Source organism: Bacillus rossius, chromosome 2, assembly GCF_032445375.1.
Source record: "Bacillus rossius redtenbacheri isolate Brsri chromosome 2, Brsri_v3, whole genome shotgun sequence".
In the NCBI taxonomy this organism is placed as follows: domain Eukaryota; kingdom Metazoa; phylum Arthropoda; class Insecta; order Phasmatodea; family Bacillidae; genus Bacillus; species Bacillus rossius.
The window spans coordinates 120,640,324-120,656,814 of NC_086331.1; the positions used below are offsets into that span (position 1 = coordinate 120,640,324).

The 16,491-nt window shown below is 33.6% G+C and overlaps 1 protein-coding gene across 3 annotated transcripts in view; it reads right to left on the reverse strand.

Annotated features, from left to right (window-relative positions):
- Window positions 1-14,087, reverse strand: part of LOC134529697 (IST1 homolog) — a 36,817-nt gene extending 22,730 nt beyond the window's left edge. For 2 of the 3 annotated variants that reach the window (XR_010074670.1, XM_063364058.1), the window contains exons 1-3: window positions 13,635-14,061; window positions 8,421-8,553; window positions 5,550-5,693 (exon numbers count right to left, since the gene is read on the reverse strand). Coding sequence is in view for 2 of the 3 variants with exons in the window: in XM_063364058.1 (XP_063220128.1) it covers window positions 5,550-5,693; window positions 8,421-8,553; window positions 13,635-13,903 (546 nt within the window). In the remaining variant the exon portion in view is untranslated. Of the gene's footprint in view, window positions 1-5,549; window positions 5,694-8,420; window positions 8,554-13,634 lie in introns of all 3 variants that reach the window. The other variant, XM_063364057.1, reaches the window with a different exon arrangement.
- Between the last annotated feature and the right edge of the window lie 2,404 nt (window positions 14,088-16,491).

The window sequence follows — 16,491 nt, forward strand, 5'->3', positions numbered from 1 at the left end:
GTGTTTGAATTCATCTTGCAAAGGAAATGCATTAATTTTAGAGTAAATTTATTAATGTCAATACAAGTGGATGAAGCTCAACTGTGCAATGCAATGGAAGGATAATTACTTAAGCAGCATAAAAGCTAATAAAAAAAAAAAAAAAAACAATTTTCTTTTCCTGCATCTCAAAATTTTGATAATCCATGCTGATGGAGTGTCCACGTGCTAAAAACTTGTTAGAAACAGGAATGCTTACAACAGAAAAAAGTTGAATTTAATGTACAAAATAAATTTATTAGTCCTAGTGAAATGGATGTAATTTGCCTCACAAAAATTTTAAAGCAGGAACTAATATATAACTCAAAATTGGGTAATGTAAAGGCAGAGTCTAGAGACATGTGAGAAACATGACACCCTATCTTTTTCATTGCACAGTTAAAAAACTTCCACTCTTGACAATCTCTTGCTTTTTTTTTATTTCTAATAAGTTTCTCACAACCCTTTAGAAACCACTTTACCCAATCTGATGTTCTAACATTTCTTCATTTTGCTCAGTAATGTTCTTACTTTAGTTTCAGATGTTAAATCCTGCTGGCTGCTCACATCTGGTATTTTTTATTGTAACTTTTCACATTCTTATCTTAATTTTCGGTCTATAGTCCATTTACTTCACAGTGGGCCTTTACTACATCCAGGTGAACTAGTTTGCTACACCTTTTTTTCCCGGCCATTTATTTTTGTCATTGATACTTGCGGATGAATTCTAAGTTGTCGGTAAATGTGTCATATTTGTAGGTTACATGTCCCTTCATAACTATCTGAAATTTCTAAGGTATTCCTTTTAACATACATAATGGTTTTTCACATTTTTTTAAATTCTTTATAAGTTTTAATACATTCCATGAAGCTTTTTGATATGGCAAAAAATTGTTAGGGTACAGAACACACAAGGTTAAGATGAAAATCAGATTAATTAGTAATAAACATTCAAAAAACTTTTATCACACATTAAATTATGAAAATCAACTAATTTCAATGTTTAAAAAAAAAAAACAGGTGGTCAAAAGATTGGCATGTTCAGCATTATGAGGTATTAATCCATAGAATATTTAAGAGACTAAAATAAATGGGATAGCATACAATTTTTTACACACAATTTAAAAGCTCTTGTATTTAGAGTGTAAAAATTTCTTCAGATTAATAGGTAATTTTATTATACACACACGTAGCTGAATGCAAGGCTCCTTTCCGAATCATTTTTAACTCAGCTATGGTTTCATGTATATTATTAATATTTCTGGTATTATAATCAAGTGAATGTTAGCACTTTTAATATAGTTGTTAGGATGAGTCACAATGAAACACAAAACGTAAATATACTGGTAGATAAAGTTGACATTTAAAAATTTTAAAAAACTCTCAACATGTTTCTAATTGATTTTACTCCACTCAGAATTCTTGTCACATTTGTTTTCCCTGTGTCTGTAATGTTTAGTTCAGTTGTCCGGTTTATTTCTATACATTATTCTCACATGAGAATTCATTAAATTCATCAATTTTATTTCTCTTGACTTCTTTGTATGTTAGTAAATTTCATGTCTACATAATTTAGTTCATTATTACTCTCTTCTGGATCATATTTTTCATGTTTTTTTTACACTCACTCCTTTGCTTCAATCATTTCTTACTATTAAAATACCCCTTAGTTCTAGCCATTACCTAAAAAATTAAAATTTAACACAGATAAGAGCTAGTTATAAAAAATATATTTGATCTATAACATGGATTCTTTCTTAACATGGCAGAAAAAATTCATGCTACAGGCAATTGAATGTGCTCATGCTATAGACAAGAGTTAATTTGTTCTAAATTATATCCATGTAAAAAAAAAACTTTATTTAAGTCAAACCTGTTCTGTAGATTCTACCCTCAAAGGAGAGGGTTTTTTTTTAAATTATATAAACATGACTCTGTGACCTAATTGTACAGTTTGTAAACAGTGTATTTTGAAACAACATTCCTCATTATGTACGTGTACATATAAAATATGCATGACTTATCCTATCCTGCCCTCTCATGACTGTGACTTATACTATTATGATTAAAAATATATATTAATTTATTTGTTAGCTTTAACAAATTGCAAATGATATTGAAGAACAAAAATAATAACATATTAACAATTAATACCTTAATTAAATGAAATTACTGCCACAAAATATGCACAATTTAAAAAGACTATGTTTTAGGTACAGAGCTTATTGAAATAACGTATTCAACAAACTATGATTTATGTACAAAAGTTATTGAAAAATTGCATCACTTAATGTTCTTATGATTGACACTTGCATTGAACACAACTTTTATCAGAAAGATTACATACATCTCAAAGACAATTCACTCTAGCATTAACATTGTTTGAACATATATTTTTGGTAGCAAACAATGATTGTTGTTGCTTGAATCCCACCAAAAACACTGAATATGAACGGTTTGATCGGTACCAGATTACAGAATTTGCCAAGCCAAAGGACACTAGATTAAAACGTACTCACTGTATTACTATTTTAAACCTTTAAGCTAGGGATGCTCAGAGCCACAGATCAAACAAATGTTAGTCTAAAATTAGATCATTAGCAAGAACATTTTTCTGATGTAAAAAATTATTCTTTAATTATAAACATAATCATATATTTTGACAAGAGCAATAACATTTAGAGATGGACCCCTTGGCATCGAATGACTTAACATTTTAACACTAGAGAGCAAGTCTTTTGCATTTTCTTATTATTTTATCTTTGGGGGACATTCTTTCCAAATGCAATTTGAAACCTCAACAGGATGTTTACAAATACCTGGTGAACCAATTACAGGACTTTTGCAAGAACATTTAATAAATTTTTTCTACAATTTTTTACATCGACAGGGTCATCATTATATATAAAAAGGCAAAAATAAACAATTTGAAATTAAACTATTTACAAGCATTTGCAGATTGTTAAATTAGAAAGCCAAAACCATTTTCACAGATAATTTCCACATGATCTAAGAAGACACTATCCAACCATTTCAATTGAATATGTGACTATAAACTGAAGGAATAAAAAAATGTAAGCAATTCTTTCAGTACTTGCCAGAGATATGTAACATCTAACCTCAGTAACAAGCAAATGTGTTCTCATGTTGTTAATACACTTATAAGATACTTGGGTACAAAATTTAACTGAACGTGATAAATATATGAAAACTATGTTTCCAAATACATTTCTTGACGCAAATCAGATGCAGTTTCCGCACCCCCCGCTAGAATTCAATGCCGGAGTAGCTACATCGACTATTGAATCATTTGATTTGCAGAGCAAAAGGTTAAACTATATAAACTATATAAAAATAAAATTTACTATACAATTAATAATATTAAGTTTCTCTTTGGCTTTGTGAACTTTGGTTGGATGGCAGCATCGTGGTTACATATTTCTGTTACATGTGACGTCCATCACATTCATGAAATTACTCACTACCAATTGCTATATAGAAAGAGCTAAGATGTTACACATCAAAAAAAAATGCAAGTTAAGCAAAAAAACTGCTGAAAATTTAAGTTTTGTTTCTTCTAGCATCACTACTTGCTTTGAGACTTTTTCTTGGCTTTTGTGACCAGTCCTTCAGTTTCATGACTTTAATGTGACTTTCATAACCTATAGACTTAAACAATGCTTGAACACATTGTCTTTCAGAATAACTTTAATATCACAGCAAAAGGCTCTGAAACATAACTGGGTTAAAAATTCAATAAGTTACAGTTGCACAGTTGTAAATGAAATTCTAAAGCTAAGCTCTGAAATTATGATTGAAGGGGAGGTAGAAATAAAAACATCAATAAGAATTAATCAGGAGCCATTTTGATAAGAATGGCCAAGAAACATTGTGTAGAAAAACTGTAATAGTATAACACTTTGCTCAGTTGCATAAGCATATTTATGTGTATGTTTTTTTTATGTAATTAAATTTCATTAAAATATGTTTGTATCAATTAAATTCCTATTGTGGTTGTAGCATTGCTGGTCCTTACCCTGCCAACTTATAAAAACATTTGTATATATTATATTGATTATATTTTATGATTGGATTCAGTATTGGTTACGTTTTTTGGTAACATGTAAATAACAGCTGTTTGTCCATTTCATTAGTATTTGTGTAATACCAACATGTTTCAAGGAACATATTTTACATTAGTTCATGTTTTATAATTATTACTTATGATGTACTTGATTTACTTTGATAAAGCATTTATTTTATTGGTTCATTCACTTTCTTTTGAAAGAACCAGTTAAATAAGCAATTCCCTAACAATCTGTAATCTAAAATAATTTTAATTATTTTTTCCCATGCAAAACCCTAATATACCTTTCTCAACAACAATGTAAACAATGTTTCAATAACTTGGGTGCACCAAGTACATATTTAAATTCAACTCCACAATATTTTACACCCAAAAACCACTATAAAATAACACGACTGCCATCTTGACATTGCAAATGTGCAAGGGCAATAAATATATTTAATTGTTTGGTAATCAGTCACGAATGTTCAATATGACTGTGGTCATTAGAATAAATCCCAGTTGATGAAATCAATATATAAATTATAACTGTGAACAATTAGGAGGTAAATATTGTAACTGGTTTTTGATTAATATTAAATTGAAGTTATATAATCACCAAAACCTCTACATTCAACACAACTTGTATACCTATCAAGCTATCATACACATTGTGTCAGTCATATACAAAATTCCTGACTGAAAAAAATAATTCAAGCGTAATCCCAGGTCTTTTTACAATTCAAAAATTCATTAATATTTCCCGCTTTTTCCAAGATTCTAGGTTGGTGGCCACCCTGAAAAAACTGTTTTTGGATGCTTTTTTGTTTTTTGTGAAAAAATCTGGAACAGTGTTGTAAGGGAGAATAAAAATGTTCAAATCAATTAATGTTTTCCAAAGACTTTATTTCATTTATATATCCAAAGTAGTAATTCATGGAACTTGCAGTGTTTTCGGCACCCAGCAAAAATTCTTTAAGTGTTTATATGTATGTAACAGCTGGATCATTTAACAAGCAGGAAGGTCTATACTGTTATATAGTTAGCCAACTGAACATCTCATTAATATAAAACAATCTTTCCTTTCCAGAACTAAAACTGACAAAAATTTGAAGATTATTTATTCTATTGAGCAGTCAAACTATAATGATGAAAGAGTTGTCACCAAAAAAAAATTTAATTTTAAGATATTAAGAAACTCATACTGTATGCATATCCTAATTTCATTTCTTTTATTTTCAAATGTGAGGGGTTAGTTCCAAAATTAGTTCTGCATCCCACCACAATTACTAATGTATGTAGTTGTGTATCTGTGTGCATGTATATATGTGAGTGTTTAAAATGTAATTTAATATAAAACAGTTTTATAATATGCATTATAACAGACATTTGATCTACATAATTAAATATGATGTATTAAACACTATAGGTAAATTCGATAAAAATGTTAAGTTAAATATATTACCTGTGGATCTGGATCATATTCAATGTTGTAGTTCTTTGCAATCTCAACCATGTACTTCTCAACCAATATCTTTGGAGGGCTTTGCACACTCATTTTGTGTTTCAATTTTTCAGAAATTGTACTAACTGCATCTTCCCTGCAAGCCTGTCCACAAAACAAATAAAAATATGACACTATCTATTCAACAAAGACAGTTTAGAATATTCCTTATATAAAATTTTCTTGCTTGTACTATTGTTGGCTGGTACAAATTTACAACGTGGGAAATTACATCCAACTTTGCTTTACTTCCCACCGAAACATCACCAGTTATCAAATTGAGTCCGTAAACAAAAAAATTAAGAAAGCTGTTTATCTAAAATAGTATTCATAATTAGATTTTTATGAACAGCGTACCTTAAGGTAAGTGCACCGGTACTCGTCACTGCTCCAATGGTCGTCACTAGCAACTTCAAATGTAAATAATAGAGAAGTAGCTCAATATATTGCCAACTTAAATATTGATAAAAATTTGTTCGACGTTCTAGCTGAAATTACCACAATAGTTTTCGGAACAAACACTATTTTCAATCAAAAAAAGTCCGTGCATCAAAAGTTCGTAGAGCAGTGAAGATAAATAGGGGAATTCCTATACTAAAACACTAAGGACGTAAGTGCACATTTTTACTTCTAATTCTGTAATTTTCCATGTTTATTCGTGATGTTTTGTGCTGAATGTGTTGGTTAAATGTTTTTGAAGAGGTGAAAGTGTTTATTTAAAAAAATTCGTTTTCTTTGTATGATTTAGTTAGGGTGACGAAAACTGGATCAATAAAAACCTTGTATTGCTAGTGTTCGTCATACCTGACGAGCACTGGTACATTTAATATTTTATTTAAAGTTGTGCTAAGTTACACCCTAGAGTTCTTAAATAATATTGGTTCTTTGTTGTTGATAGACAAAGTACATTATTATGATCAGATCCAGTAGTCGTCACCTATGACGACTTCCGATGCATGTGTATGACGACTTCTGGGTCGGAAATTACTTTACTTTATTGATTGCAGAAATTGTGTCGGCATTGTTGTTTACATTAATTTAGGGGTCATTTAATATATATTTTGACATTAATAAGTAAATTAAACATTATAATGTGTCTCGTTCTTTAATTACAGGGCAAAATGCCAAAACGGAAAATACTGTTGTATGAAGAGTCAACCATGGAAGCTGCTCTTAAAGATGTAGCGAATGGTATGAGTATAAAACGAGCAGAGGAAAAAAATAGTGTGCCAAGAAACACATTGTCCGATAAACACAAAGGCAAATCGCCCTTGGGTAGGAAGATGGGCCCTGATTCATTTTTAAATTTTACTTCTGATACCGCATAACATGCTATGTTATGTTGCAGCAACGAATCGAGTCGTATTGCGTACGCGGAGAGTATGACGTCACGTAAATAATAATAAATAGAATATAAACAATTAACAATATTTGATAATTAAACAGTTTTTGTTAACCAAGAAACAATTAAATCTCATTAGAGCGGCTTTATTATATCTCTTTTAAGGTAAGAACAAAAAAAAAGTGAAAATACGTGATAGTGAAAAACAAAACCACACATATTTCTAATTTGTAAAAAAAATACTTTGTTACATTGTTTCTGTTCCAATCTCAAACTTTGTCTACACACATAATACCTTTAATAAACAGTAAAAAAACTTAGACGAGGAATTTCCAAATTATACTTTACTTAATAAACAAACATCGTTCTTTGTAACGTAACTTCATCGAATATGCGCGTGCATGCGTAAAATATACGAGAAATGTGAGTAAGAAAATGCAGCCGTGTGTAACGTTTCGTTACTCGTTACTAGACGGCGCACCCGTTACTCAGTAACGAATACATACGGTTTGCTACAGCTCTATATATTTTCATGTTAGTTGTGCTGTCCCTCTTTGTTCCGTGAGTGCTGTAAGTAAATTCAAAATTTAATGAGGATTATTCATTATATTACTAAACGATCTTTATGAATTGCCATTTTGATGTTTAAAATATAGTACCAAATAAAATTTGAAGCCCAAATAGTACAATACTATCATTCTGGATCCATGAATTAAAACTAATGCAGCCGAAATCGCACATGACGACTACTGGCACAAACATGTGACGAACACTGGCAAACACGAAAATTTGCATGACGACTACTGGCTCTAAATTTTCAAAATTATAAATCTACAAAAATAATTTGTTTTTATCGAAGAGTGTTGGATAGCATTGTAGAGTAAAGTTTGAGGTTAAAAACAAACATGTAGGGGCAGTAATACACCTATGAGGTTATGTACACATTTTTTTTTCTAAAACTCGTCTTAGCATGACGACTACTGGTACATTTACCTTATTATATCTTTGCTAGGGATGGGTCAATCAAATCCTCAAATACCATAAAAACGTCAGTGTTCGAAAGATTCAATATGCAAGGAAAAAGATTCAAAGAAATAGGTATATTTGCGAAAGGGAAATTCAGAAATAAAACATTAGCAACTGTGTAGTTAAAAATAACATTATTAAATCCTACAGAAGTTATCAAAGAAATGTTTGTATTTGCCAACAGTTACTATGCTCTGGGAATGTGTTTGTTTAGCGAAAAACCACGTATATATATTTTGTTTCATTTAAAACACCATTTCTCTATCATTTATGATCCACAAAATGCACAGGTTAAAGTAGAAGCTGCACTACTAAATTTTATTGGTTACTGCTCTTTCGACTCTGTGCTCCTGATTCTCACATTGCTAAATCTATTTGCCATTATCCCTCCAATTCAATTTAAATCTACTATCAATCATACTTACAAAAGAGCAGCAGCTAAAACAAAAACTTTTGTGGCTTACCTCCATGTACTGTTTTCCATATTTTGCAGTCAACATGTCTGATATAACTCTCATTTCTGGAATATCTGCCTGCAGCCTTGGTGAAACCCAAAGAAGACTGGATATAGCTTCAGAGAGGCCATCATCTAGAGTCCTAAAAAAAGTTTCATTTTACTATAATTTACATAGCATTTGAATTTAAAACCTAGTACACATTGGAACATTAACAGTCAAGATACATTATTTTAGCCTGTTAATAAAAAATATTTTATGTAATTTATTAGAAAACTCTTAGATGCAGAATTGTAAGCACATCTGAATTATAGACAAAATACTAATTCACTTACATTTATTACATTCACTTCACTTACAATTATTTAGTGACTAAGACATACAACACAATTCAAAAGAACGTATAGGTCATGGAATTTTGTTCAAAACTATACCAAATATTGCATGGAAAGATTTCAGAAATCATAACAAGATAGATAAGAAAGAATCCCATTTTACTTAATATAAAAATGCAACATATAATCACAATAGAAGATAGTATGTACATAAAAAATTAGTTTTATATCCTCTATGCCGTGAAATATTTTTCGGTTACAACAATTCTGTTACCAAATGTTGATACAAATTAATAAAAAAAACCATGAGGTGTAAACAAGACATACTGATTTTTGTTGACTTCCATTATTCTCATGTTAAATGTACACCAACAAATGTGTAGACACGTACGTCAAGTAGCGTGCTCGTTCCGCAATGTGCAACTGTTTCTAGCCTCGCCCAGGGCACCGTTTATTAAAACAGCTGCCAATCTGTTTTGTTATGGTATTCTTTCCAGACATGTTCTGGAATACAGCCTGTGAGATAAGTTACAGTTGTGTCCCAACATGGCAGTGCTACCTTACCCGAAATTCTTGAAATATTGCCCTAAGTACTATAGCTTAATAGTACCATCAACAAGAGAAGGAGTCAGAACCGGCAATAGGTGAAGCAATCTCTCCAATAGTAGCCTAATGTTCGGTAAAAGCTCATTATTCCAGTTTCCTTTCGGCGTATCTGGCATATATGGTTACTACATTTTGAAAGCACTGAAGATGATGTTGAACCAACAGCTTCATTTATTACTGAAACTACAGACCTTGTAGCTTTGCAAACATTGTTGTCAGTTCTTCCCAACACAGCTGACAACTTAGGAGTTACGAGAATTTGTTTCTTCTAATAACAATTATGTCACGTGTTGCTGTCGCAGCAGTCATAGTCATCATCTTTATAATTTTATTCCTCATTACAAGAACTTTCATTTTCATCATTTGGTGATGCTTCTATTAAGTTCTGCTGCAAACTTTCCACGCATGCTGACTCCAACGTTGTGCTGTTCGCTTCTTACAAAGAGCAAGCTTTATGTCCACCAAAAATCCAATAGTTACAGTCCGTGATTCTTTTTGTAATCGGTTGCAGTTTGGCTGTATAAGTACAAAGCTGAGCGAGAAGAGGATTCTCAAAAATCTAGTTTTATTTTAACATGTAAATAATTGCAAAAATTCATTCTTATGCCAAAATTTATTTACTAGAGATTTATTTGCATTTATAACATATCCTTACTAATTTTGTGGTCGATTAACAATACCAGTTCTGGCATGGAAATAACGCAATTGAGTGACTTTTAAATATTATGAATTGAATTGAAATTTTGCAAGCGTTCATATTTTAGTAAAAGGAAACTTTATGTAGGGAGAGATTTGAAATATTGAAACCTTCGTATTTTTTTGGGACATGCTAATATAAAATAACAACTTCATGGTTCATCACATATTTTTCTCAACAAATGTAAATTTCTGTGCTAACAACGCTAACCACTCAGAGTAACCATTAGATTAATAAATACAGGAGCATGGCATCAAGATCAAAGGATAAACTTGGATGCATGTTATGGCAAAATTACCAACTTACATTTTACATAACTCATGCGATCTTACCTTCCATTTCTACTACAAACTTCAAAAACAATCAAACACTGATACCAAAATATTAAAAACAAATGTATTTCAAATGCTCTCGTTCACTTACTCCTATGACATCATTTATTTCCCCTACTTTTTTTTTCCACGTATTTAGCTTTCGCACTTGCCGAAATCACTCTCTAGAATTGATCACTGTATGTGTGTACCTGTTTTGGTACTACTTATGTCAAATGTGATATTTTATTAATATTGAAAAGTGTCTCAATAGGTAAGTATCAAGAGAGATAATAAAAAACACATGGTGCAATTTTCAAATCCTCTAATGTAAATATAGTGACATAAACTTAGGTGGTATTTTAATCACGTAGCCGAGATTGTTTTCCAATTAAACCAGTAAATTCTGTTGAATTTTATTGAAATCACTACGATCAAAATTTTTTTGAAATTATTTTAGATATTTTTACTCCATTATTTCCCTTGTCTTCATAGCCCTCCCCACTATTGAGTTTTTATAGGTATACTGCGAGAATTTCAAAATGCAGTATTATGCTGGAGTCACAACGCCATGATGGACACGACATGCCTGACACATGAAATACAAGGTTGCCATAATGCCAACCCAACGAAATACACACCCCAATGGCCTGCAAGAAGTAGATTCTATTTCTAATTTTGTCGTGTCGTGATGCATGACAGGAAACCAAACAGAAACCTTATAAAACTTAACTTCAAAACTATTTACCCATTTGGTAAATCTTTATGCTGAACAATACAATTTTGTTTTACATATGCATATACATTCAAATTTGTAGTGTGCCTTCAACTGTTTACGTAAAAGGATATATAGCCGGAATTACAATAGCCCATCGCATCCATCCATCCGTCCGTCTATCTGTCAGCCTCCAAACTAATTACATCACTCTGTTTGCCAGTCATAATATTTTCCATTATACACGCTGCCAACTGTATAGAAAACCTAAATTTTGGAGAAAATTTCTCTTGTGTAATTAGATTAGGTAGTTTGAAAATTGTGCACTAATGACTCATTAAAATCAAAATTTTTCACTCTGGTATTTATTTCAACAATTTTAGAGTAACCATGTGTAATTAATTACACTCTGTGAGTCAGATAATTTTTGTTTCAAAACACAAACTTTAAAATATATTCCAACATAATTAAAAAATAATGGTAAATATGTATTGTACGGATTAGCGCCAAAAAAAAATCGTACAAATATGAAATAACTTTCATTATATGCTATCTTACGTCCTCTTTTCGGCACCGCCTGCGGAGATTAAAAATTCCCATTACTTTTGGAGATATCGAATTTTTTAATATTCATTTTTTGGCAAATTTTTAAAAAAAAAATCTTAAAAATCCGAAAATACCTTTATTCTGTGCTCTTTAACTTCCTCTTTTCATTAAACCCGGCGGAGATCAGAAATTCCAAATACTTTAGGAGATATGGAATTTTTTAATTTTCATGATGTGCACTGATGCGGCGTTCAACGGGAAGCCTACGATTCACACATCTTTCTGGACATACCCGAATACTCACGTTGGCAAGCCTTCTTTTCTTAAAATTAGCAAGAAGTAATTAAAAATACTTTAAAACACTGTGGATGGTTGGTTATATTAGGTAAGTATAGCTACATTAAAAAAACTGTAAAATCATTTTATGGTTGCTTAGCAAATAACTTTTCAATATGTAGCTATCCAGCGCTAGGAAACCGTTTACATGATTTCACAGTATTTTTAATGTAGCTATCCTAACCAAATCAACCATCCACAATGTTTTGAAGTATTTATAATGTAGCTAACATAACCTAATTGACCATTAGTTTTCATGAGTTGCATATTTATTTACAATAAACAAAAAAAAAAACCGAAGATGCACGATCGGGCGTTTGCCTCTCGTCTGTTGAAAGAAGGCTTGCCAACGTGAGTATTCGGGTATGTCCAGATTGATGAGTGAATCGTAGGCTTCCCGCGTTTTTGTTTCACCATTGTTGCTTGTTTACAAGTATGATTTTTTTTTTTTTTTTTTCGCGACGTAGTTGAACGACTACATCATGTAAAAAGAAAATTACGTGAGTTCCTACTGTTCATCCTTTTTACCGGTTTGTTAGGTCAGGTCAGCTACATTATAAATACTTAAAACTATACAAGTAAAATTAATTGATATTTTTAATTTCCGTTTATTTTGAAGTATTTATCATGTAACTAACCTTACATAATGGAAAATTTCTGTTATTTAAGGCATTCACGCACACACTGCAAAATATAAAATGGCGCCTGTTGAATGATTACATAGGGCTTGTATTGCAAAATAAGAACGGCGATATCTCCAAAAGTAATTGGAATTTTTAATCTCCGCAGGCGGTTTTGAAAAGAGGACGTAAAAGAGCATATAATGAAAGTTATTTCATATTTGTACGATTTTTTTTGGCGCTAATCCGTACAATACATATTTACCAAAATAATTATTTAAGCATCTAACAAATTAAACAACTTTCAATATAATCAAATTTAACAAGCAAGATCCTTGCAAGCATTAAAAGTATGAAGTTCCCAAGCTTTTTATGAACGGAAGGCTGGAAAGTTTTGGGCAATATGATTAGATGCAGGTCATGTGATTGACAGATGGGTGACAGAAGGACAAAGGCGGCCGACAATTGTGATTCTGGCTTATCATTGTGTTCATGGTAAACATTATTTTACATTTAATCAAGAATTTTAATTCTTCACATAGGTAACAGCAGAATTAATTTTTCTGTCCCTTATTAACTTATCCTATATCTTGCTTCCTTGTATCTAAAATAAACATATCACTCTGCCAGAGACAGACCAAATGTTATGTTTTTATGTATCAAATGTCAAAAGGGAACAAAAGCTTTGAACAGGGCCTACACTGACATTTGGCATGGAAATATATGCAGAAGGCCATATTTGAGTTCATGGTGTAAATGTCGTAGTATTGTGATCTTACTTTATCAACTCTGTCGTGCAGAAATAATGTACGTCTAATCACATGTCATATCGTGTCCATCATGCCATTGACTCCAGCTTTAGGGTATAGTTATTAGAACCTCGGTTTAGTAATTTAAAATATTTTTTCTACAAGAACACAAACTAAAATTACCCTTTTTATTGCAGAAGACGCGACTCTAGTATTTTACCAATAAACCAACATCAGTGGTTCCTTGAATTGTTTTTTTTCTGAGTTTTATACATAGCTGCATTTACCTAAAAATGTACAAAACTTACTTCATTTGCTGTATTAATCCAAATCTTGCTAGTAGTAAATCACAATACATCTCTATGATTTCCATCGCTTCAACCATATAATCTTCTCGGATAATATGCTCGACTCTTATTCTTGCCCGTTCCACTTTTCCACCAGATATATAATCAGCGATTTCCTTACGTGCTTTCTGGGCTAGCTCAGTTTTCTTTTTCTCTAATAATTTCAGTCTATTTATTGCTAATCGAAGGTTTGTTTTTAATTTAGGATAACTTGGTCCACTTGAAAACATATTCAAATCCAAATTTTTGTACACACGATTTGAAAGAAAATAACAGAAAAATCTAACAAACCATTACTAAACAAGTCATCAGTTCTAAACTTAGACAAAATTAATAAACACAGTATGGGTGCGGTTAATTTCCGACATGAATTTCTACCATAGGAAAAGATAGCGTATATAGTATAGAATCTTCCATGTCTACAAACAACAAAATACTGACGGCAGAGCACAAAGCGGGTGTAATTCTCAACTAATGCAATAGTGTATGCACTTTGAATATGCAGATCTTGAATTTCTTTGTCTAATGAGTTTTAATATAATTTCTAATATGCAAATGCTTCACCGAACCTCAAATTTTCACAAAAAAAATTAAACAATATGCACTATTTCTTTTTTTTTAATAATGTCGCTTAGCTAACAATTCCACCCAATTAACATTTCAGTACCTTTACAGAATGCTCAAAAAAATCTAATTTCCAAATAATTTAATGCAATGCTAATTTAATTTCAAAACAACAATTTGACTCTTGTATTTTTACTATAAAGCGAGGGAAACCAACTACACTCCTCTTGTGCTGACTGGCAGCGGAGTGAGTGGTCAGTGTAGCCACTCACCACCAGGGGCGCTTGCATCCCTGGTCACTAAATCCAGTCCTGGACAAAAATCAAAGCGGACCACGAGTCCAAGTGCCCAAACCCCCGCATGGAAGACTCTTTTCTACTATGTCCAACTCTTCATCCAGACCATCCTCTGTCTCCTGTATTCTCCTACACTTAATGCATGCAAATTTGCACCCCGCATGACAGTGCCCAGTGTTTTCCCTGTGTCTATGCAGGTTTTACTTGGGCCCAACCCTATCTCTAGTTATAGTCTAGATTTATAAGTGAGGGGAGTTAGTCATGGCATCAATTGCTGCCATGGCTGGCCAATCTCCTCCAAGCACACGATGCATGCGACCCTCTCCCTGCATGGTTAATCCCAGCATGACTAGGTGCATAGGCTTCGGCCTGAGACGCATCTAGGTCCCTCCCCTAACCCGGACCCCTCCCAAGTACATTTGGTTTTAGTTAGGTTAGGGAAAAAAATACACTCCTTGTAGTATCTCAGAATGGAGACTACTGCAGTGTATTGACGCCGACCGCCAATGCTCCTCTGTCGCATAGACCGCTATGCCTCATCAACGTCTCGTAAAAACGTGTGCACCGAACGCGCTCGTGCGCGCAGCAAAGTGCAGTGCGTGCGACGAGGCGAACACCATGCAACGAGTGCTGCACCGGCGGAAGGATCCGGCCGGGTGTGGCATGTCCCTCCGCCGCACTACAACAAATTATTTTAATTATGTTTTCCACAGGTTTTATTAAACATTATTTTCCATTAATTAATAATTAAGTCTTTGCAAAATCATGTTTCACTGTGCGATTTGTCCCAAACCTGGCCGGTTCAGTTTCCCGCGAAATTCACACGTTTCCGCGGGAGGGCTGGCGGGGGAGGGGGATCGCGCGCGGCGACACAGTTAGTATCCTTCGAGAGCTCACCCAGGCCGGCAGCCTGCGCGCAACGCGGAACCTTCAACCTTTGCATTCACCGACATGTAGTTTTCAATAGTGTAATTTCTTTTCAACCTTTTACGTACAGTTCCGCGGTCGGCCTAAATTTACCATGAGGTACTTAACTTAATTCAATCAGTGCTCCAAGATGAGTGTTCTACGTCATACGTAAGTACTGTGGGGAGATTATGTGGATTTACGTCGGCGCTTCACGCCCAACCTAGCCTACCGGCTACATAGTTTTGGCCCGCACGGGGCAGCCAGCAGGCGACGCGTGCCATCGAACTTTATAACGATTCAGTCCCTGGGACACACCTAGACACCACGTAGAGTCGCTGGAGACACGGGCCTACGTGTCGCTAGCCCAGTTTATCAAGTGTAATGTATTAGTGAAATAGTTGTTCGTCCAAGTGTTACCTGTCGTGTCAGGGCTTATGGATCACCGTCGTACGGCATTGCGCCGCCAAACTTAATAAAGATTCAGTCCCTGGGACACATCTAGACACCACGTAGAGTCGCCGGAGACACGGGCCTACGTGCTGTTAGCCCAGTTTATTTAGAGTTAGGTAATAGTGTAGTGTATTGTGCGTCAAGATATTGTGTGCCATGTCAGAGCGTATTTTTTGTAACTATCGCATCACGTGTACGAGTCAGCCCCTCACGCGCATAAAAATCGTGAGCCGCCACTGAGGAAGTGAGCTGCGCGTGTGACTAGTCGCATCGGGCAAACCGTTACGGCCAGAACGGGCAGCACCATGTATTGGGCTGTGCTGTATTAAATTCACCAACTATCTTCAGAAGCTTTGTGTTATTATTCAGGCGTCCCGAGTGGCCATAACAGCTCGGGGGGCCCTACTGCGTTGACCCCTACCTCTAGCCACAAGGCCGAACCTTCCCTGAGATCACAAACTGAACAAAAATCACGTCTAAATAGTCAGAGGTAGCGGGGACGGCGTCAGTATGTATTGTGTATTTTGGGGGTTCCATTTTTTACTATGGTGCTATTGTCTTTAGTATATTTGTCGTAAAAATTGTATCCGTGGTTGTAT